The 24,666-nt window shown below is 43.5% G+C and overlaps 2 protein-coding genes across 4 annotated transcripts in view; both read right to left on the bottom strand.

Annotated features, from left to right (window-relative positions):
• Positions 1 to 606: 606 nt before the first annotated feature.
• On the bottom strand, positions 607 to 16,124 carry LOC149372425 (uncharacterized). The gene is made up of 8 exons (XM_089566903.1): positions 15,995 to 16,124; positions 15,101 to 15,321; positions 11,466 to 11,639; positions 9,579 to 9,655; positions 8,704 to 8,814; positions 7,708 to 7,813; positions 5,191 to 5,310; positions 607 to 2,646 (listed from the first exon to the last, which is right to left on the bottom strand). The coding sequence occupies exons 2-8, from the start codon at positions 15,311 to 15,313 to the stop codon at positions 1,000 to 1,002; spliced, it is 2,448 nt and encodes an 815-aa protein (XP_089423029.1). The 5' UTR covers positions 15,314 to 15,321; positions 15,995 to 16,124; the 3' UTR covers positions 607 to 999.
• Positions 16,125 to 22,541: 6,417 nt separating this feature from the next.
• The window catches only part of LOC149372423 (dnaJ homolog l(2)tid, mitochondrial), a 69,744-nt gene continuing 67,619 nt past the window's right edge, over positions 22,542 to 24,666 (bottom strand). For 2 of the 3 annotated variants that reach the window (XM_089566899.1, XM_089566901.1), the window contains exons 10-11: positions 23,973 to 24,070; positions 22,542 to 22,766 (exon numbers count right to left, since the gene is read on the bottom strand). In XM_089566899.1, the coding sequence (XP_089423025.1) occupies positions 22,660 to 22,766; positions 23,973 to 24,070 (205 nt within the window). In that variant the 3' untranslated portion in view covers positions 22,542 to 22,659. Of the gene's footprint in view, positions 22,767 to 22,855; positions 22,975 to 23,972; positions 24,071 to 24,666 lie in introns of all 3 variants that reach the window. The other variant, XM_089566900.1, reaches the window with a different exon arrangement.

The following is a 24,666-nucleotide window of genomic DNA, read 5'->3' as shown; positions in this document are numbered from 1 at the left end:
TACCTTTGACTTTTTGAAACTCAATCCGCGAGTGATCTGTTTGAAATCCTTTTTTTGATTTTGTTTTCCCACCTATTATGGTCAGAGATCAAGCCAGGCGGTATTGAAAATAATTAAGCAAGGCTCAAATCACAAGCCAAACAAAGTTAAACACTTGCTACAACCCACAGGTGCAAACTATAGGCTACTTCATGCATATATCGCCTGCCACAAATATACACATTGCAGTGATCCATTTCAGTTGCTACTAATGCAAAAGCCATATTTTTCACTTCTTTGCTAGTTTCCAATTTACCACGTTGCTGCAATATGCTAGACATGTTCATGCCAACAAAATCAACAGGCTGCCAAAGAAGTCAACAGGCTTTTTCTTTATACATAATTGTAGCTCGGTACTGTTTATGACATATGCATGTTACTCTGACAACTCGCACTCCCTTTTCTCCTTTAAAAGCCTTCCTACGACTACATACCACAGCCCTGTTCATATGCAAACAAAGCTGTCGTCCCAATACAGGTAGCATATGTGCCCCACATTTGTAGTAGAGTGGAGACAGCTACAGGAACTGATGGAAACATTCAAGAAAAGATTGTCACTCAGTTTATTTCCGAAATTTTACAGCCTTCATGCGTGGCTACTAATGTGCTTCTCTCATTTCAAATACAAAAGGTCACAGTAGCACATTATGCAGCCCAGAAATCATTAAATTATTTACCACTACCTACCACTGGCACCTCCCCCCATCCCTTTTATGAGAGTATTGTGGGCATTATAATTTACTGAAGTCCCCTTAAAAAATCACTTAACAGCGTTCTATACTATGCATAGTGCAATATACTTGATAGAAAGCCAGTAAAAACCTTATTTACAGGAAAATACAAAAACGTGGCAGCCTTTATGTACAACGGCCTCCACAGGAAAGGAATTGGAAGCATATAAACTCACAAGCGCCACCTAAAAAAAGAAACAAAAGGAAAAGAAGGCCCATCAGCCAACTGCTATCTGCGAAAATCCTTTGGTTCCGGGTAAGCTTGCACGTGAACTGTGACGTTTACTGGTGCGGAGAAGGGGGCGGTGCGGTAAGAAAGCTCTCTTGAGACACCTAGTGAGGTGTCCGAGTTTGTTCCAGTGCAGCACGCAAGCGGCACCGCAGGCAACGATGCTTCATCTGGAAACGTGAGGGACCTCCGCGCTCCTTTCTTCTCTTCTCTCGATGCGACTGGCCATGGGCTGTCACTGGCAGGCTTTGCAGGTAGTTTGCTACAGTCACAAGGGGCGTAGCTCCAGATCTTGTTCTTACCCAGCAATGGGAAATCGTATGAGGGTGTGGACTGAACGGTATGACTCCTACCATTCTTACCGCAGCACTGGTCGCGCTCCCAAGGGCTGCGTGATATTGTTTTCTGACCTGGACTCTTTTCTTCCACGGTAGAACCGCTGAGCCTGACTTGTTTTCTTGGGTCATTAATTCCTGCTGAGCCCTTGACCGGAGTAGTGTTCTGAACTGGTCCATCCAACACTGATGTCGCCTGCCTGTAGCCAAAATTGAATGTACGATCTGACCTTTGATCTTGATCACCTACGTCTGACTTTAACACTGTTTCAGGCATGTAGGAGTCCTCCTTCAGCTCCCTGTCGCATTCAAAGCAATCCTCCGTGCGGTGTAGTGGCTTCTCAGTGCCTCCATTCATACGTGCATTACTTAACAGTTGTGAGTCAGAATGTGCTGCCTTGCTAGAAGCATACTTCACAGCTGAGTACTTTTCACGGAGACGAGTGGACTCAAAGACATTATCAGACGCACAAGACATCCCTTCCGAGTGAAACTCAAAACGAGGCAGACCTCCAGAACTCTCGCAGTTGTTTTGTATGCTAGACACATTAGCAAGTGTGCTCAGCGATTCTTTTGGAGTTGGAGTCAGTTTCTTGTAACACACTTTCCTAACAGCTTTGGCGGAAGGAGCACTTGGGCAAGGCACAAACCCATAGCTGGTGGTGCGAATGTCGTGCATGTCTTCACCAGCCTTGTATCCGCAACCACTGGGAGTGGATGCTCTCGTCGAGGAACTCTGCATTCGATGCTGCAACCGCCTCAACTGCTCTGCCCTCTCTTCCGCCAGTTTGGTCAGCTTGTGAAGCTCGTTGGTTGTGCTCCGAAGCAGTTGTTTTGCCTGAACCACGGCAGCCTTCTTCTCATCAAGTTTTGCTGTGACATTCTTTAGCATCTGGTCTAAATCTGACAGTTCTTGCGGTGATACCTGAGAGGCAACGCTGCACACAGAGACCTCCTCGTGGCTTCTGCCACTGGAAGACATGCCTTGCACACCACTGTCACTTTTGTGGCTGCTGCCGGCAGGAGGAGTTCCCTGGCAGACAAGCTGTGGCAAAGTTCCGTGCCTTGCAGCAGCTTCTCCTTCCAGAGTGATGTCACGGGAGACCTTGCTGCTTAGCACCTGAAGTAGAGCATTCTTGTGTTTCTCTTCTGATCGCAACGTGTAGACCTCATGCTCCAAGACAGAAATCTGCTTCTCACGCTGGCCCATGGCTGAAGTAAGCTCTTGGTTCAGGCCTCGCTCTTTCTCGAGCACAGACATTAGATCTTCATTCAGAGCCTCCTGTCCCTTCAGCTGGGCTTCGAGTTCAGCCTGCAAGTGATATTAATGAATGAATTAATCAATACAACCATAGTTAGAGATTTTACTCTGCAGGGCACTGAACCATCACATGAGAGAAAATTAGCCAGTACTGTTTCCTGCACCATGCACGGACGGCTAAAGCTGTGGAAGTGCTTGTGGCAGTTGAGTTGCACCAAAAGCACCAGCTGACTGGCCAATGAAATATCAACACCTGCGCTATTGCCTAGAGGCACTTGATGCAGTGACCTTACTGATCCCCTAAAAACTCTGCAGCCTCCAGTATCATGGGAAGAAACATCATGCAAGAACCTCCGAGTAGTCAAGTGTTACCGTGTTCAACTAAGCACATCTAAGCAGCCACTCAGATAACCATGCTGACATCACAACTGTGTAGAAGCCATAGCCATGTATAAAGAAGCTACAAATCTGCCTCTCTCTCTCTTTTTTGTTTATATAAATAAAGGAATCTGCAACATTGATCAGATTATGACATTCACTCTGGGTGTATTCGTTGAATGCACGAAAACACGTTCATGCAAGCATACTATGCAACAACTTACTAGCATGGAGGTTTTTGGATGAGACATAGCCCATCTACAGTAGCATTACCAGTGAGGAAATCCTGCCAAAGCTAGCATTATATTATCAACAACCTGTAATGTTTCTTGGATCATAATACACTCAGCAAATATGCCGTTAGAAACAATATGTGATCTGTTGCTATATTGAGAGACATGCTTAAAAGGCTTCAGTTTCACAATCAGTTTACACTGGTATATTATTGTCTGCACACAGCAACGGCTACCAAGCAACACTACAGTGCAGCTTGCTCCGGCCTAGCAGCAGCTTGGTAATGGATCAAAGCAGTAATAGCAGGCACTTTACGTAGTGCAATTCAGAGAAGACTGGCACTGTGGCCTTTATTACATCCTAGGGTTGGATAAGACCCTTCAAGCTTCTAGGCTGAGCTATACAACGAGTACCAATGGCACCAGAAGCAAGCTTCACTGTTCAGGGCCAACACTTGATCACTTTTCTTGCTAGTGCAAAACAGGCTTGACAGATGGTTTTAAGCTGTTTGGTTTCCACATCTGGGAGCAGCAAATGTCGAACGAAAGAAAGAATGCTCACATTTCCCTGTGTCCAATCAGCATGCATAATTTACATGAACTGAAGCTGATGGGAAATGTAACCATAGTGATTTGTGCTTGCAGCAAGCTCTCACACTCTGACAAAGACTGACTACGATGCCTGCTTCCAGTGCATGCTCAATTCTAATTTACCTTAACAACCAGCAAGGATGCACCCAAGGTGTAAGGACTTGTCTCTATATAGTTTACCATGTTGGTCACCGTCTCGAAATTTATGGCTTGTTTTCTTCATAAAGGCTGCCTGGTACTCTGCAGAACTTTGTAGTTTATCTAGGTGCTTTTCTACAAGTAAAGCTTCGGCATATTATTGATTCTGAAGTCACCTGTACAGTCAGTTACTGGAGGGAAACTCACCATAGCAATCTTTAAAATGCAGGATACCTTTCGAAATAAGCAGTGAATTGAACACAAGGTCAGAGCACATGTGTCAAGGCCAAACTAACCATCAGGACAAGCTTTTCCTTTTCAATATTAGTCACTGTGATTCAGCAAAACTGCACAAGCATCATGTTACCTGAACTGGAATAAGGTAGGCAACAATTGGGGCAAACCAAAAAGTTAGGGAAATCTGACAAGGCTTTTGCAGAAAAAAACCGCAGAGTTCAAGCATAAAAAAAAAAAAAGCAATGGCAGAGGCAGTTTATATACTTCATGCACTACTTTATCCATGCAGTGCCAAATGGTACTTAGAGCGATGAGGGGGCCCATGGATGGGCTTGCAACATGTCCCTGCCTTGCGAGATGTCAAACCACAAGTTTTAAAATTGTTTATAACAAAAATTTTCCAGTACCTAAGGTAAAGCTAATCAGCAGCTGATAAAGTTTAACGTAATCTTGCTTTAGCGCTCCATTCACGCAGACACACCTTGAAACCCATACATGGGCTGAAAAGAACTATGCTGGAGCACAAGGGTTACATCCTCATCACGGACTGACTGGAAAAGGCACCAGCTCTGAAGACGAGGTATGCCATTTTATGTTTCTGAATTGCTCTTGTCGCTTATAAGCACCATACAGTGGAGGTATCAAAAGCCTAGAAGATAGCCTTGGAAAAACACGCCCAGCTCAATTTTTTGGAAAGCGTGATGGCATCCCTTTAGCTTCATGCTGCATTGCGAAAGCCAGGTGTGTCAACCGCCAAGACTGCTGACGCACCTGGGCTATGTGCCAACTGCTCCTTCAAACCTTATGGATGCAAGGAAGCACACGAAATGATAAGGGTAAGGTTAATGGTTATGCAGAGGGCGAAATGCTTCTACATGCTTCTCTGACTCAAAATGAGAAGACAGAGCTGTGGATTTTCCAACCCCACACACAACTGCTCCGACAGGTTAGCATTCCGGCAGTTTTCTTGAGGCAGTCACAAAAGGGAAAACATGTCAATCCAATCGATGCAACTCACTTTTTCTTCCAGAAGAGAAGACAGTTCTGCATCGTGTTTGGCCTTGTCTGCCAAATTCTGCTGCTGCAAGTCCCTGCTTAGTTTTGCAGCTTCCTCATACAGTGATTTATTAGTGCGCAACTGCAACAAGAAGTGCAACAGTCTCAAGACACCACAGTCTGCATGTATCTTGTACAAAACCAAGCCCCAAGTACACAACAATATGATTTTGCTTCGCACAATGCTGTGTGTTTGGTCCCTTGCCCTATATGCTTCAAGGCAGGCATTGCACCAGGATTGATGTACACCTGCGAGCAGTTGTAGTAGCAAGCAACATTATAAAGCGATAATAAAGGTAAGACCCTCACCCCAAATTTGTCTGCACAATGCTAGATTGTACCAGGCCTTTCAGAACTGCTCCTACCATTGACAACAAGCCAGTCCAAAAAGAGCCTCCTTGTTGGTCTCTACATGTTTGCCCATTATTGTAGATCTTCTGACATCGTGTGCAGAAACGCATTTTCTGCATCAAGCTATTGCGCAAGACTGCTCACAGAAAGCAATCAGTGTGTGTGACAAACCCATCTGCGCAGCTGCATGTTAAACTGCACGTTCTTCCATGAAATTTTACAAGAAACAAACAGTCAGAAAACACTACGCTGTGTTTTGCCAACCACAGGAGGCGTCATGAAAGAAATATGTCTGCATAATACATTGAGATGCAATGAGCCTGATGGTGATGATGGCAGCTCAAGATAAATAAAAAAATAGAAAACCTCAGATGAAATAAAACCACCAGCGGGAGACACCATCAGTGCTGTGCTCATGATAAAAAAAAAAAAAAAGAAGCACTGGTGACATCTCCCTTCTTGTTCTTTGTGTCCTGTCCAAGTGTGCGCTGTTTTTTTTTTTTTTTTTTCATCATGAAGCTACACCAGCTTGCCCAAGCATCTGCTCTACTAGAGAAAACCTCAGTATTGATATCAACCATAAGGATGCACCTATCTAAGATATCAGTCAATGAAGGAGGGAAGATCCCATGTAGTAAGAAAGCATGTAAAGTGAAAGGAATACTTCAGAGTAATAATCCCTGTTACACAGGCGATTTCAACTGCCATTCATATCAACAGCAGTTTAGCTTTCCAAACAAGGATGACCTGAACAACGGTTAGCGGCAGTTACATGGCATGTTCTGTGCTACTCAGTTCAACCTCTGGGTCATGTGATCACACTGTGTGCAGGCAATTTATCAATAAATAATGTCTATATTTCGGTATCCCTCACTTTAAAGATTCATTTCATACTTTACATCACTTAATCACAATTTCTGCACAATTTTTGTGCTCTGCATATACCTCAGCTGAGCATCACACATAGTGAAGAAAAATCAGTAGAGGCATAACATGCTTCACCGCTTGGCTGCAGTTTTGATACTGCTTCATGTGTTTGCATGGTTAATCTTACACAGAAAGTGAGTTACAAGTTGAGACTTATACCCGTTTCTTGGAAAAAACAGCGCTAAATGAAAGGACAACGGAAAAGAGTACAACAGGACCGGCTCTTTTCCGTTGTCCTTTCGTTCAGCGCTGTTTTTTCCAAGAAACATGTACCAACTAGCTCAACTCTCCGTTTTATTGGACTTATACCCGTGCCACACGCGCACAAGAAATGGCAGTAAATGCTTAAGGCCTTAAGCTTGTTAGTGCCATTATTTTCGGAGTTGGTGCTACACGTCCACGCTTAATGCCATTATCGAAAGTGAGGTTGACGATAACACTTGAAAGGCAGTCAAAAGTTTTATCTGAATGTAAACAGTGTTACAATGAGCACAATATATCAAGAATGTTGTTCAAATGTAATGTAAATATGATTTTCCAGAAAATACGGTTCTTTTTGCTTTACAAGTCGAAAAAGTAGCCATAAACTCGCATGTCGGTACACAAGTCGAGAGTACTGTCAAAAAGGCTGGTTAAAATGGCGCTCCTCGCATCGAAAACGCGGCATATATAGATGCTTGATCTGACAAAGTTACAAATTAACCATTTGCTACTGGTTACGAAGTTGTTACTTATGCTTTTCTGCGTGTGGAATGGTAACGAGAGTACGCATTGCAACGGGCGAATGAGTTGTGGTGAACTCAGTAGGTTGCGAATGGCCATAAGGCTAATGCCATTAAATTTATGCGTGTGACACCACACGAATGCCATTAAAACTTAAGGCAGTAAGCACTTAATGGCATTAAATCTGTCCGTGTGGCACGGGTATTATACTAGTCAGAACAGTGACCTTTCGAGCAACCTGAGCACAAATGGCAGCAGGATATGCCACTGGATCAACAAAAGTGGTGGGTATGTCAACTACCGTCCTGTAGGTTGACCAGTGCAGCAGACTACCAACTTCAGTACAACTAAACTGCTGTTGAGATCTCAATGGCAGTTTGAGCTGCCGTGTAACACCGCTGGCTGCTGTGCAGTTCAACTGATGCTGAATTGAACTGCCGCTCAAAATGTCTGTGTGAATAGGGAATAAGATTCATACCTCCACTTGCATTTCTTCAGTCAAAGCCTGCATTTCCTTCAGGTGTTCACTCTTCAGCTGCTGTATTTTTGACTTCATCTTGGTCTCTAGATGTTTGATCTCTGCTCTGTGAAGCGAAATATATGAATCAGTAAAGGTCAGGTTAGGAAAAATGCTCACAATTAAAAGCTGCAAGAGCCGAAAATGGGAAAAGAACAAACTGAAGAGTGCTCATTCCAACCAGGCCTTGCCATTGTTCAAACTACCCATAAACAGATAACCAACTCACTGCATTCACCAGCAGTGGGCTTGCAATAATTCAAATTTTATCATTCGCACTTTCAGTTCATTAAAAAAATTTCAAAAATGGTTAGCCACGTATATTTTCAACACATTTTAAAGCCGCTTAATTCGTACCGCGGTTTCAGTTAGTTCAAAGTTAAAACTTTTTTGCCTTTTTTGCCACCCCCGAAGCGTGAAAGGGCTGCAGCCGAGGTTGGATATGTCAGGTTTGCAGTGCCACATGAGCTGAAAATTCGGCTCCGCCAATCAATTAACTCAGGCACGGTCCAAAGGGGGGCCCGTGTCAAGGTCCGATCGGTACTCCAAGCGATCGGAGGGGCACCATCGCTGCGTAGTCAGCGCAGTTTCATTTTCTGAGCTGTGCTGCCAGCCTGTGGCAATAGTGGCTATCAGTCGCACTTCAGCAAGCCAAGCCCAGCTGCACGCCGGTTTGGGTGCTGACTGGTGTGTAAGTGGACTACTTTCCTTTTAGGAGGCACGTCGCCATTCTGGCATAAATGTGCATTCCCCTCGCTTCTGTCTGCGTGGCCTTGTGCGCCAAAAATGCACGTTCATCGCGACCTGAGAACTGTTTTTGGTGAAGCCTCCTTACAACATCGTTTGTGAGGAGGCTCTACCACTAATGCGTCACACCTGTGAAGGAAGCCACAGAAGGCTTTTGGAGCAGTTCTGCTTTGATATTCCCAACAGTAGAACATTGCCCGCATACTCAACTGTGCATCGGCGAGCTGCAGCAGCAGGCTCTCAGCTTGCTGCCTTGCATTGCTTGCCCGTTCCAGGTCCAGCCTGTGTTGCCTCTCGTAGTCCTCCTCCACAGCCTTTAATCTACAAATACCAATGGACGAGTATTAAGCGTAAATCATGCCCAATGTGAAGAACACCCTGTTTCATGCTGTGAAGTTAAACTCAGAAGCACGTAACAAGTAACTCATGAATGATGACACCAGAAATATGGACTCAACTTGGGGACCTGCCTTTCCTCATTCTTATCTTCACTCACATTCACCACTCATATTTTGTTGCAAAAGGACGGCTGCTTGGGTAGGCTGCTAAGATATATAATGTAAAATATTCACTGTGAATATCTGACATCATTGCCTGTGCTTATCATCTACTGTTCTAGCCCAATTTGGCACTGCCTTCGTGCCATCTTTTGACTACAGGCCAGTTAAGTAAGGTATAAAATAGCAAAGGCAAGAAGATTGCAGCAAACCACAAAGAAATTAGTCACTGACTGCTTAGCACTGCCTTCTGCTTTAGAACTTGCAGCTTCAAAGTTCCAAGATTCCATGTCATTTTTCTGTTCCAGAGATACAATGTGGACTATAAAGAAAGAATAAGTGAAGGTTCTGGATTAACTTCAGCTAGCTAGCCTTCCTAAGCAGGCATGGAAATCTTAATAGAGGCGATTTTGCATCTCACCCTCATTGAAACACAAATATCCCAGGCAAGCGTCAAACCTATGCCTTTAGGCTAGAAAGCAGATTAGCACAGGTGCTGAGCCAGCTACTAGTTTAGAAATTTGATGTCAAGCTGTTACATATCTAGTACAGAAAGAAAAGAACAGTGGTTTGATAAATAGAACAGACCTGTGTCTGTGTTCATCCAAGAGGTTCTCCCGCCATTGAAGGTACTCCTGTTGACTTTTCTCCAGACGCCGCTCAAGCTACAAGAAAGGCAGACGAAATCAGCAATAAACAAGACATTAAAGGGGCTGCGAAACACTGCTTGGGGGGATACCAGCTATACTTCAGGTGGATTCTTTATGTCAGACAGATGCTGACTCAAAAAGAATTACAGGCATCGATGCACAGGAACGGGAGTTATTCAGTGAAGAAATTTCAAAATAAAAGCAAACAAAACGCTGCCCTCAACTCGATTTTGGCGGGGCTTCCCACTCCTATTTCGCTCTCCCAATGACGGCACCTGGCGCAACCAATCAAAACAGCCTGCCAGAGCACGTCGCAGAAGTTTGCACTCCATGGTTGCCTGCTCTCTGTAACTCGTTCTTGCTGAGACTGGCAGCGTCGTTTCCACGCCAGAGCCCCTGGTGGCATATTTTTATTTTACTTGCTTTGCAGGGCTTTTATCTAAGACAAACAAGTTGTTTTTGTTGACCTAATACAAAATGCAAACAGGTGACAAAATGTGTCTCTATTTATTCACACAATTTGCAGTATAGTATTTACTGTTTGTTCAATCATCAAGCTCGCGCCTGGTGATGTCATATCTGCTGCTAAAACCCGCCACTGTGTGGGGACACCATCAGAGCCATGAATTTGTTTCTGGGAGGACATTAAAATATTAAAAAACGGAATATATGTGGTATTACTGACGCTAATATCACCATTATAACTCACTGTACGCGATCAACTGGCAAAACAGTCAACTAAGATTGTGTTTCTGGGCCCCTTTAAGCTTAAAAGCTAAGGCGTCACTGTTAATCATGCGGATTTGGACTGTGATCTGTACTTTGATAAACACTGCAATAGTTGTTGGTCATTTTTTATTTATAGGGCCTCTGAAACACTCTTACGACAATCTCGAGAAACGTCTCAAAGACTGCAGGGTGCCTTAGAAGCATTGTCTTCCTGAAAGAATTTTTCTCAACGTGCAATTATTAAGGTGAAATCAAATGTACAGTACTCAGCTTTTGTCATCTCCTTCAACTCAAGTTTTCTCATACACATTTGACTCAGACTAAGGGCTTGCAGAAGTGTATAATAAATCAACTTACTTGCAAGACTATTTCCCCCTTAACAAGGGCCTGTCCTGTGAAATGTGCATACTTAACAACCCTGAGGTAATCCATTAGTCAAGCATCACTTCATGATGAAGTTTTCGGCCCTTTCAAGAGCAATGCATAATATACAATATATACTACATCCATTATTTATTTATTTATTTATTTATTCAGTTTATTCAATACTACATCCATTACAACAGATGAACTGTATTTGCTTGTGAACTAGTATTCTACAGAGCAAACAAATAAACTCCAGCTAGGAAAAACATGATACACAGCAGTGGCTGAGACTTCACATACAATGCCTTTCCTTCTTTAACAGTTTACATGCGTCATCAAAGCTGCTTAATGCAAATGAGCTAGCAAGGTGCAATACAGAGTCGGGTGAACCAGATACGAAAGCCAAGTGCATCAGCCTCAACTTACCGTCCAAAAGGGTTTGTGTGACGCAAACTAAAACGCAACTACATTACACACACACAAAAAAACTACACTAAAAAAAAAAGATTCTTGGTTGCTGCACTGACACACTTTTGCTCCAAAAACTGACACAGAAATTTTCCACTGTTCACTGCATGCTTACACTGGGCTTTTAAAAGTGTCATTCACTCAAAGATTCCTTCTATCTTGCATGTTTTATTAGCCTGACAGCTTTCTTCATCAACACCTAACATACAGCACTTTTGCACCGTTATGACATCCAGTTTTATCACTTAACCGTGCCTCTCACCTCTGTGATCCGCTGCTTGAGCAGTTTCACGTGGCCCCTGTACGTGGGTACCAGGGACTGCAGCGTCTCCCACAGCTGTTGGTTTTGCTCATTCGTTGGGGGGCCCGCAGATGCAGATAGCCGCTGCTCGAGCAAACAAAGCAGCACCTCCAGCTCCTCATCATCACTGGACTCCTTATCAGCAGAAATTTTGAAAAGCAGAGACCCAGGGTTAGGTTTCATCAGTCCTCTAAGCATAAAGATGTGGCTGTTGGGGTGCAGATGTTCCCTGCTAAATATGCTTTAATATTTAAAAGAGACACTGAAGACAAATCCATTTGATTTCTGTTCAGCAAAAACAAACGTATCTGAGAAAGATTAGGCTTAAAGGGACAATCAGGACACAACTTGGCCTCTCTGTCAACAGGGTGCAGCATTTTAATCCCAAAGAGAGAACTCTCTTCGAAAATGGAACTTTTGGTGAGAGTGGCCAATCGTTACTTCCCGGCAAATCATGAAGGGTCCACAAGTTCCACACTGTATGCAGCCATCCTACAGTGGCATTGACCTCCTTGTGTACTGCCAGCAGCAAAAACTGAGACGAGGGTGCTTTTGTGCTGGAGCACTCTCCGCGTAAGTCACAAACCTTGTGGTGTTAATTGTCGCCAACGCATATCAGATTAGTTAAACTGATTCAAACATGCGCATCTCCCGCAGTGGCTCTGTGGATTTGGCGTTTGGCTGCTCATCCCAAGGTGGCAAGTATGATCCCAACCGTGACCAGCCTTACTTTGACAGAGGTGACATACAAAAACGACCGTGTGCTGTGCGATGTCAGCACACATCAAAAAACCCTGGGTACTATAAATTAATCCAGCGGCCTCCACTACGGCATTTCTCATAGCCCATGTATCGCTTCAGGATGTTAAAACCCCACACTTCTTCAAAAAATGTACAACTCTTGTGCAACTCTGTCCTGTTCTCTGTCTGCCATGTATTTTTTGGCACCTTTTTGCAAGAATGTCGAACCAACTCGCCCACCAGCATGTGCTTAGCAACTCTGCAACAGCAGAACCTTTTGAAGAATTTTTTCCAGAAAACATTTTTGTCCCTTCTTTGAAAATTCCTTTCCTCAAAATCATCGAATCCTTGACTACCCCCTATATGCCTTTTTCTATATTTTTATTGCACCAACCACCCTTGTGTCTTTGAGCAGTGAAGGTACTGAAATAAATAAGCGAATAAGAGAATGTTCCTAGCCCAATATCTTATGCTGCAGCTTATGGCAAGAGTATCAACTGAAAGTGCCTTTAAGTTTCCTTTCATACGATTAAACAACACACAAGGAAAATTTTCGCACTTCCAACTGGCACAGTCTGTGCCGCTCATCTAATTTTAGCAGCCAAGCAAAAGCAGCAAGTGAAATGCAAGCTGTTTTGTTTTTGCACCAGGCCCATAAGATGTGTTGCTTTGTTACCTCTAGCCTACAAAGGACTAGGCAGCCGTGTGAACTCACTACAACCACAAGTGTCTTAGGTGTGGAAAACAAATGCCTGTATTAGCTCTCGTGAACAAGAGCTGAATTCCTATAAAGCTAGCTCGCTATATTTACATGCAATGCACTACAGTGAAAACTTGTACCACAAAACCCATCACCACCATCAGCAGCTACAGAATGTAGGAAAAAACTTTTCAATGATCCTCAATTTCGAGGGGTTTTCAATAAGTTTTGCATCTTGGATTGTACTGCATGAATAATTAGAAAAAAAGCACAACAGAGATGAGGCATGTGATGAGAAGAAGATGCTTGCGATTGTGTCATCATGTGTCCTGTTCCTGTTGCGCTTTACTTCAAAGAACCAAAAGGTGTTGTACTCAAATGTACTGAATGTCGCCCTTTTCAGCATAAGTCCACACAGGCAACTGTCAACTTCTACCGCTGGTGCACTAGTACGCATGCTGTCGTGAAAGAATGAAAGTGGCTGTTGACAACAAAAGCAGCGCACTGCATAGATGAAGTCGCAGTAGGACAAGAACCGTGAACTACTCAGATGTTCCCCCACTGAGGAAACAACCTAAAGTCCCAACCATAGGCTGTAACTAGGCAGAACAACTGGTGCCTGTAAGGTGCAATACACCATTGGTGTCAACAGCCACCACCATTCTCCTTTGCCATGCCATCATGTAGACACTAGCATGCCAGTGGCAAGAGTGCCCCCACGACCATTCCAAATTTTCATTTGAATGAAACACCTTTCAGTTCTATATATCATTGTGTAGTTCCTTATCTTATAGTTCCTGGTGAGCCCGCTGCACCTGATTGCAAGCCTCCTTAATCCGGCTGCACTACACCGATTCCAAAGAGCTCTAAGGCACTGGTTTAGGCAGTTCAAGCCCAGCGAGACATTAAAGGGACAGTGAGGAGAGCACTATTAATATTTTTTTTATAGCAAAATCCAATCGTTCAGCATGTCATGGCTTTGTTGCCACTTGGCCGGCAGCGAAAGGTGCATTTATTTCCAAGAAATTTGGATTCGAAGTTGAAAAAGTTTTTCCCGCCGCTCTGATTCAAACTTGGGATTCTCCTAAGACGACACAGGACTAAGTGATGTGAAACATGACGTAACGCAGACTCCGTGATTTCTAGCGGCCAGCGCTGCCTAGCAGCAGCCGAAATGAAAGCTACCGCCGGCCGCACGTTGAAGGCATCTATTGGCTATTGCGGCCGTCGCTACAGTCGCTTCGCTTACGTTTGCACTGGCGTTTTGCCAGCGTTACGATGGATCTCGTTCTCGAAGTCGTCAATGGAGTTCTCGCAAATAGACACCTTTAGCATACCGTGTACCTTGTTACCGCTAGCGGAATACCGGGAGCCCCCCTAACGCCGGTGAGCAGGCACTGATTGGTCCTGATGCTTCAGGCATCAGCTTTATAAACGGTGGCTTCAGGCGCGCGCGTAGCTGCCGGGCACGTGGCGCCATCTGGCGACATCAAGGAGATTTGCGCATGCATTGGCTGCGCCTCAGTGATTTGTGGCTTCTCGGGTCCTAGAGTTGCTAGAACCATTGGTTCTAGCAACACTGCTTTGTCCTATGACGTCATCACGCTTGTACTTGTGAGTTTGGCCTGTGGTGGCGATACCTGTATTTTGGTTCTTGCTCTTTTCTACGTTACAAAAGCTTTGTTGTCAGTATGAGTGGCGTTTTTGTAATCAGAAGCTGGTATTCTGCCGATACGATACAAGCCAACTTCAATTTCTCCTCAGTGTCCCTTTAACAAAACAGATCATTAAGTGCAGGCCTTGATGTCTGCTCACTATGGCATTGCTGCCATAGAACAGCCAGCTGCATGCCATCTACATTGGCTCCGCTTAATAACTACACAGAGCAAGTTAATGCGTCGAATCAAGGTAACATGGTACTTGCTGCCCTCAACAAGCCCCTGATAACTGCTATTTATCTGAATCAAATAGTTTGATGTTGGTTGCAGCCAAATTGAAGAGCCCTTAGGCCTTTCTGCCTGCAGTACCCACACAATCACTACAGAATTCTATTACACAGCATTAAATTATAAAATACCTGCACTAGACAATGCATTTCCTGTCTGAGTCATAGGAAACCAAAACACATGTAGCGCAAGATGCCTTGGCTCATTACCCGCTCCGTTCCTGGTGCGCCCAACGGTGCTTCGTCAAGGTGTCTAGTGCTCTGAGGCTCATCACCTTCCTTTCTTCCACCACTACTGTCACTGGTCTGTGTCGTGCATGTAGCTACTGACAGATCTGCTCCATGGTCCTCGGACACATCGCTTTGGACGTCGCCGGGCTGTAGGTTCGAGCCTTCAGGTGTGTCTTTCGCCGAAGCAGCCATTTCTGTGCCTTGGAAGTGCGAGAAGCCAACATGAAACAATATGCGAACACAAGCATGCTATTTCTTGGAGGGATGGAAACGACGTGTTTTAATTTTTTTTTTTTCAGCAGCAATTGCAGTTTGCTAAAACATGCAGTCTTTGCTGCTACATTTACTTCTCATTAAAGAGAAGATGCTAGTAGCTCTCAACAGTTTCTCTTGCGGATGTTCGAAGCCTCTTAGTAGAAAATGTCAGGAAATACAACTCTCTCTCTAAACCAGCGGGCGGCGTCACTTACCGAAGTACACAAGGCGGAGCAGATATGTAGCGTATGATATGAGCAGAAAATGCGAGCTTTGAGCTAAAGCACCATTCAGTGATAAACGGCACCTTGACACTTCTGAATGCAGACCTTTCGTCGTACCGCCAAGCAAGCACAGAAGTGCAAATTAGGGCTGAAGATACAAGAGTGAACGGTTTACTTCAAAAATGTTAGTCCTAATCAGGACTCAAATTTGCTTTCAATGTGCACATTTGTACCGAATAATGCACTGAAAACTAAGTGGCGCACAGGAAGGATCACGATGTCACATGTGAACACAATCTCGGGGCACCTGTCTCTCTTCGAAGCGATAAACAACCAGCCTCAAGACAACACAGCATGGCAAGAGTAGAAGTAATAGTCGACGCTGATAACTTACCTCGGCACCGTGATTTACAGTGGAACAGGCTTCATAGCTTGAATTAAGAGACGAAAATTTGAATTCTTCAAAACGGTGGCCTCGCTTCAATGTCCCGCTCAAAACACCGTTGCCCTCAGCCAGAATCGGCCACCATTCGCAACATTTTCTTCGTCAGTCTCGTATCTTAAAACAATTTTGCAATTTAAGTCGTTTTTTGAAATAAATAAAGTTAATAATATTTAAATTTTATGCAACAATAAGCTGCGTTTTGATTATGAGAATTAGGAAGACCTCGGGGCTGTTCACGTTGATTTCGAGAGGAGGGAGATGCTGTCAGCATGGCTGTCAGTGCCCTGCACTCACCCCACACATGCGCAAGAGAAGCGAATAAAAGAAAATGGAAGCAGTTTCTTTTTCAAACCAAACGCAATCATCCTTGTCTTAACCGCATTATCATCCTCGTTTAAAAGGAAAGTGGATAGGGTACAGAGGAAACGGGAGAAAAACAGCTCGGGGCGTGCTGCCAGGTGCTGTCAGTACACGAAAGAGAGAAATGAAAGGAAAGGGAAGCAGTTATTCTTCAAGCTGGACACAATTATCCATAACTGAATTCATTCATTCATTTATTTTGAGTACAGTGAAGTGGTGAACATGCTGTGGGAAGGCACAGAGTCCTCCAAATAAATAAACAGAAAAAACTCTTGTTTAGGAGATTCATATACAATGAGCTCATTGAGTTGGATTGTAGAGCAAATACCTACGTACTTGGCTTAAATTGAAAGCCTCAGCGCGTGTGTTTGCTGTTAGAACAAAAGCACCAGAAATAAGCAAAAGTCTGATGCAACTGTGTGTGTCAGTAGGGGTGAGCAAGTTTTCTGGAAAAACTTTTTTTTTTTTGAAGATAAACCCCCTACCGAAAAAGAAGAAAATACGGACTTGAGCGCACAAGAGTCATCTGCTAAGGGCAGTATTCAATCAGCCACAAGCCACATCAAGCAAAACTGCTGTTCTAACGATTATTATAGCATAACATATAAAGTAAGGGGTGAGCAAATGCCAGTCAACATACGAGGGGGTGCCGAGAAGTTCCAGTGGCTTTGCCTCCCCTTTCAGTTGGAACTGAAAAATTATTTTTGTACCATAGAGAAGCATGATATCTTTTTATGCATATGTGCAAGTATCACATCAATGTTTCTTATTTTTATATATATTTTTTTTTAATTTTAGGTAGAACCTGAGATGGCGGAGGCAAAAGCAAGTTTCTCGTCTGTGGAGTCTGTCATCATGAAGTTTTGTTTCTCCAGGGAAAGTCTGCAAAGGACATTCATACTGAGATGTCACAAACACTAGGAGAGAAGTGTCCTTCCTACGGCACAGACAAAACCTGGGTTTCTCATTTCAAGACTAGGCATTTCAATGTTGAAGGTGAACCCCACAGCGGGTGCAACACAATCTCAACAGACTCTGCAACAAGCGATTCTGTCTATAAGCTGATTTTTGAGGGCTGGCGAGTATCCACCAAAAAGGTAACCCAGATACTGGACATTTCCCGAGAGCGTGTTGGTTTCATTAATACTAATATCCTAGAGATTCTCAAGCTCTCAGCGAAGTGGGCGCTGAAATGTTTGGACAGTGAACAGAAGGAGGCATGAGTTGAGGCATCCAGAGCTGTTTTGGCCCATTTAATGTTACAAAGGACTCTGGATGGATTAGTGACCGAGGATGAAACCTGGCTCTACAGTTATGATCCCAAAACCAAGGAACAGACAAAGGAATAGCGCCACAGTGGGTCTTTGCAAGTGAAGAAATTTTGCACCCAGAAATCGGCCAAAAAGTCATGGCGTCCATTCTGCGACAAAGATGGTGTTCTATTGATGGACTAGCTACCTCAGGGCTGTAGTATAAGCAGAGAGTATTACACCAGCCTCCTTGACCAGCTGAAAGAGGCAATTAAAGCAAAACACGGGGAAAGCTGAACAAAGGGATCCTTTTGTTGCAGGACAATTAATGCACCTGCACATGCGTCCAAAGTTGTGGCTGTCAGATTGGAGACCCCGGCTTTACAGGTGGTGCACGATCCCCATATTCACCTGATATGGCCCCTTCTGAGCCCCTTCTGACTACCATCTGTTTCCTAACTTGAAGAAACATCTGAAGGGTCCTCATTGTGACTACACTGTTGGCGTCAAACATGCTGCTGAGAGCTGGTTCGACGACCTATCACATAAGTTTCAAAACTCTGATTCTATTCTTTTTGTGCAAAGACAGGAACTTCTCAGCACCCCCTCATATCTGTAGCATCCAGCTATAGGAATAGCCTCCCTGAACCATGTTAAAAGAGATGGTAAAGCAGTACATCAGCATGCATTCTGCATTTATCCCCTCATAGAAATGCTGCCTAGAAGCAGTAGGGGAAAAGCTTACAGCTAAGTGAGTCTCGAGGGATCTCAGGCCCCTCATCAGTACTGACAAGGATCCAAGACCCCTCATGGAAGAATACTGGGACTGCATGAATCCGAAGCAGGCAACCATTTTTTATTCCTCTTGTCAATGATGGTCAGAATGTTTCTATTGTTTCGGAAATTTCACTGATTTTTAGTAAGAATCATTAGCATATTGTCTAAAACCTCAGACAAAGAAAACTAAAAAGTTGGCAGCACTGCACAAAGGCTGGAAGAAAAAAATTGACAGTCGATTTGCATAGTTTACAGGCCAACTGTAGATTAGGTGTGGTAGCACTTTCGTTTTCACTTTGGTTCAGGTGTTTGGTTCTGTTGTGAATCATTTGGATAGCGAAAATGGGTCAGTGCCCATATACGCGGAATCGGTCATTCTCTACTTTACATTCATAGATCCTCGAGAATCCTCATACCATTATGGCACAATGGTGCAGCGATGAGACCCAGGTTGCTCTTCCCGACCAACCAACCTCTAGCGAACAGTCAGATGCACAAGCACGCACACACGCATACAACTGGCGAGTCGCCAACAGCCCGGTGGGCAAGGCAGGCTTCAGACATGGGTTTTTGCGAGAATGCGGATAGTAGCACTACTGCACTAAAAGGGAAACCAGTGCCCTATAATTGACGAAAATACAGCGCGAATAAAACATAGACAAGAGGGAACACACAAGACAGGGCGGGCGCTGTGCCCTCACGCCAAGATTCAGTCCAGAGCTGGCTACTCAGCTCCAAGGCTACCCAACAGCGAGCGCGCTGGCAGAGCATGGGTATCATGTCACTAAGCAAACAACAACCTTTAAAAATGACTTCTCCCTACTTTATAAAATGATATTTAAATAGGACACTAGCTGCTTTTTCTCTCCGAGCCTTTCCATTTCCTTCTCCAACTGGAATCACTAAAGACCCTCCTTCAATGGAACCAAACTTTCAGCACCGATGTAGCGATATATCACAATCAGTTACAAATGACCATCCGAGGGTGTCGACCTTAGTACACAGCTTTCGGAAAGCCAGAGTATATCTCAGCAGACAATATTATAGCTCAGCTGCATTACATTGTATCCATCTTCTAAAAAGGTAAAATGTTTGGTTTCGTTTGGTCTGGTTTATTGGGGGTTTAATGTCCCTAAGCAACTCAGGCTATGAGGGAAGCTGTAGTGAAGGGCTCTGGACATTCCGACCACGTGGGGTTCTTTAACGTGCACTGACAATGCACAGTACATGGGCCTCTAGAATTTCGCCTCTATCGAAATTCGACCGCTGGTGGCCGGGATCGAACCCGCATCTTTTGGGTGAGCAGCCGAGCACCATAACCACTGAGCTACCTCAGCAGCTAAAAAGGTAAAATGTGAAAAGAAATAAGAAATGATGTCACAGCTGATTACAAGGAAGACGCTTAGCCTGGATGAGTGCCGATGTTTTGAAAGTGGGTGAAGTGAAATAGAAAAGCATAAGCAACACATACAGAAACACTATGAAACAGAAAAAGCCATGATACTTCAACGTACTGAATACACATTCGCACGACAGAGTTTCAATGAGCTTATATATACCACACATAGGACTCTATAGTTCGAGCCAGTGGCGCTTGCTGGTTGAATGAACGTACTGAATTCAATAATGAACCTGTGACAGCAAAAACAAGCAAACGGAGTGAGCGTATCATGTTGCTAACATCTTCAGAAAGGCCACACTAATCTACTAGATCTGCCATCATTATGCAAAGTGAGCATTACGCAAATATGTTAGGTAATAACGAATGTACTTCTCAAGAAGTCGCGTTTTCAAGGCTAATTTGTGAGGCTTCTTTTGTGCATATAGCAGCATACAGTGTTTTAAAAGCCTTACGAGCTACATGCCGTTGAGTATCCTTGTGATGGTACAGCAAGCCTGTGATTGTTTACAGAAAGCCTGTTGGCATCTCAGCAATGTGCACAAAGTGAGATTATGATCACATCAGAGTATTCATGCCAAGCTGAGGATGCTACACTTAGCACGCAGCTCAGCATGCGTACCTCAACAGACAAGCTGAACTGGCATGACGCAAATAAACCAGCCAAGTGGCAAGCAAAGTGCAAGAATTCAATGAAATGGGCTTCTGACAAAAGTCAGTGCACAAATCTTGTGCTGGCATGGAACATAGCTGGTAGTATATAGCTAGTTGGCTGGACTGACAAGACTTTTTTCAAGTGGTAGAGACTGTGATGACAAATGGAATATTAAAAGGCTTCAGTACGTGAGAGCAGCAGCCACCAAATGATTCCATAAGTCTGTAGGCGGAATGAAAACAGGGTCCATGAGCAAGCCAAAGAAATCAGAGCTGCAGGAGCCTGGCAAATAACAGCAATAAAGGGAGTATAAGTAAAAGGCTCACAATGTGTAACATAGAGTATACACTGGAAAATTCTCGGTGCAGTGTGCGTCAGTCCCGAGGATGCTTGGGACTGAGGGACAATCAGGAGCTTCATACTTGAAACAAGGATGCTGGGCCTAATCCCTGCCGAAAAAGACAGCTACAGGTGGCTAACCACATCTGTAGCTTTCAGCATCTCAACTCAACTATCCAGTACTCACCTGTGGGCTAAAGCTGAAAGGCTAACGAAATAGCTTGAATTTACATTTAGAAGGTGCAACGTGTTCAATAAATCAAGCGGAGGAATAGTGCTTGGGTAGCACACATAATGCAGGGAAGAGGAGGCTGATGTCCTGTTAGGATACCAGAGTGTTTTCCAAGAGAAGGTAAATGCAGCCAAGGGAATCAGAGGATCAGATAGGGTGATGAGCTTAGGAAATTTCTTGGGATAGGGTTAAGTGCAGGCCAATGGAAGAGGCCTTCACCCTGCAGTGAGTATGACCTGAATGACCATGATGCTCGGCACTATGCACTCCAAGAGCAAGGTCTTTGGCACAACTATTTTTCGCCATAAATGTCATCGTCATTCAGTCAATGCAGCACAATAGCGACATCAGTATACAGTTAAACCCCGATGAAACAAACTTCAATGTAGTAAAATCCTCGATGTAACGATGTATTGTAGTTCTTATAAATTCATGTCCATAGAACACCTTGTATTTGTAGCCTCAACATAAAGCAAAGTGGATTTTGCTGCACTTTCAATGCAATAAAATTTCATTGCTGGCTGGAAACAAACCTGAGGAAAAATTGGGGGGGACACTGAGCTCTGCCTTTAGGGGTACGACGCAACAGCGGTTCCTCTTGCCCACGCGAGGCTGGCGGCAGCGGTGGAACGTGTCATCTTGTCGGCGGTGTGCTTGGGGCACTTACAAAAGGATGATGATAACAGCAAAACTAAAACTCAAGATGGGTGCGTCGTCCCCGTCATCCACGGTTGGTGGCTGGTGCAACAGATGTGCCAGGGCACCTCGTGAGCTTGCAATATATAAGCAAGACGCACGTAAGTAAAAAACCACATTAATCACAATAGTGGATTCTTAGCATGCTAGGAGACTAATTTCGATGTAGCGAAATTTCAGTATTATGAAGTAAACTGCCGATTTTACTGACTTCGTTAAATCGAGCATTAACTATATAACTGAAAACTTTAATAACAACGAACTACTACTGAAGGGTAGCAATAAAAAAAGAAGATCCTGCCCCACACGAAACATCGATGTTAACACCTGCCTAAAAGGCAAGAATGATGTGCACTCTAAGAAACAGATCAATGCCATGCCACATTTGTATGTATAGGCATCCACACCAGAGATAGTTGCTTTCCAGTGGTCTCCAGGCAACTAAATGCAACAAAAGTCAGGACTTCCTCTGGCAATGAATAATGAATTTAAAGCTCTAATGGAAGCATAAACCAAGGTGTATAAGCCAAGCACTATATCTTTTTTGCATTTGTGTGAGCCGTGGAGAAAGGCAGCAATCAGAGTTACAAAGAAACTCGGTAAAAAAAAGCTCAATCAAGTGCATTACATTTATTACAGTGAATGCCACTGGGTGAAGATAACAAAAATGTAATCCTACACCAGTCCCATCTACGTTACATGAACCCAACTACGTGGAGGTGTGATCATCTGCTTGAATATATTTAGACTCGCATTTCTGCAAAATAAACACACAATATGACAAGAAATAATCAATGACTCTAACGACATGTTTCATTTATTAATGCCGGTTCAACAAAAATGAAGGCTTGGAAGTTGTAATTGGGCCTAAGAACAATGTCTCATGGGGACAAAACAAATAAGACGCTATGCTTTGCTGTTATTTTGGTCTTCTACTGGCTCTGCCACAGGTTCATCCAGTGCAGTTCGAATCTGTCTCACTAAACCACTCGGGTCATCCATTGCAGTTCTTCCTGCGGAACACAATAAGCACATAAATCAATGTCACACATTCAAAAGGCAGCAAGACAAGTGACATTCAGAAGCAGACTATAAGGCATACCTCAAAGTAAAGCCTAAAAGAAGAAGCTCAGCCGAAAATAGCCTTTTTAATTTTCCCAAGAATACCAATGTCTCCTTCTTGTGGGGTCTCATCTTTGCCAGCATACGTTTTCTTCTCGCCTACAAAACAAAAAAAGGAGAAAACGAAATTTTCTTCTTTTCTTTATTTTTCAAAAGGGAGTCACCCCATTGGTGACAAAAAAAAAAAACCTTTCAGTAAAACATGCTGGCAGAAGCAGAAGTAACTCTGTCAATGTACTGTCTTTATGCTGCACTTTCCTAATTAAATGGTGTAAAGCAATTTTATGAAAATTTATCTGCCAAGCCCTAACTGTAAGCTGGGTGAAAAGTTGTAATGAATAGCTTTCAGAAGCATTACCATAAAGCAAGGTGGCAATGCAGGAGGCATGAGAAATCATACTGAATGCAATTACCAGGGAATATTACTGACCCTTAAAAACGTCTACCGCAATGAAGATTGCACGTATGTCTCATATACTGAAAAGTCAGATGGGCCCCACAAGAAAGACAGAGGTAAAGCAAGATGAGGCTAAATGTAGAAAAAAAAGCTTGACAATCAAAATCTGCTGGTGAAACTGATTCTGCTGCTCTCTAAGTAATTATACCTTTGCAGCAATTACAAGAGGGAGTGCAGTTATACTTTATCTTCACAGTCATAGTAGCACTCATGGTAGCCAAAAAAATGCACCCAACAAGTCATGCGCTAGTGATGCCACTGACAGTCTGATCTGAACATAGTTCTAATTTTTAAAAACGATTATGGCCTGTGGTATATAAATGAAACAGTAATCGCCTCCCAATTACACAATAATTCGCAAGAATAGAAAAACTCGTGGAGGCGGTGTGGCCATTTTTGTTAACAAGAAATACAATTCACTGAACTTCCGGATATCGAAGGCGTATAACCAATTTTTTCCAAACTGATACTTGGTTCCTGTTCTGTTGTGGTAGGCTGCGTTTATCGCAGACCCTCAAGTGATCACGACTCCACGCTTGAATATATGCAATGTCATCTTTTAGGTACCAGATTAATCATGCTTGGTGATATTAACTGGGGATATTAACTGGCCCACTTCTGCCAGAACATATGCTCCTACCTTGCCTTGTGTTGACTATGCCGTCGATTGTGCCAGGGGTGTCAGCCTCCAGCTCAGCATATGCCTGGATCAAGGCCTTTTGCTTTTCATTTAGGTGCCTGCAGGTTGACGAAACACAGAGCTCTCAAGAGGAGTCCTTAAAAAAGTTCACCACTCACACGAATCCATTGAATACTCTCTAGGATATCAGTAATATCCACACACACACGTGTTGCTGGAAAAGTGTTTCTTTCCATCAAAGATTTCTTTGAGGAATTATGAGACCTTGTACAAAATTTTGCAACTGGTCTTTCCCACACATCGGAATTCACCAAAGGACGGTCATTCCACTCAACGTGTCCCAGACCCCAAAAGAGACGGCCACAGATTCTTTTCAAATAATAAAAAAAAATGGGCTAGTTGGCGATTGTGTGAAGTTTCAACAAAGTATTTTTCTCAAAAAAAAAAAAAGAAAGTTTGTTCACTTGAGTGCTCTTTGAAGTTTCCACGAAGAAGCAAAAGTTGGTTGGAGTTAAAAATTTAAAAATCAAATGTGAAACAGAGTGCAATGACATATCTTATTTTAGAATATTTCCCTTGAATTGTTTTTTCATTTGACCTCATTAACGAAGCGGTGCAAGAATTTTCTGCATTTCTTGGTTCAGTAAAAAAAAAAATGCGGCGTTTTAACTTTTTTTTTTGTATAAACGTTGTT

Source organism: Amblyomma mixtum, chromosome 1, assembly GCF_055824585.1.
Source record: "Amblyomma mixtum isolate Tamu chromosome 1, ASM5582458v1, whole genome shotgun sequence".
In the NCBI taxonomy this organism is placed as follows: domain Eukaryota; kingdom Metazoa; phylum Arthropoda; class Arachnida; order Ixodida; family Ixodidae; genus Amblyomma; species Amblyomma mixtum.
The sequence above is the reverse complement of the archived record's forward strand: the minus strand, read 5'-3'. Positions and strand labels throughout refer to the sequence as shown.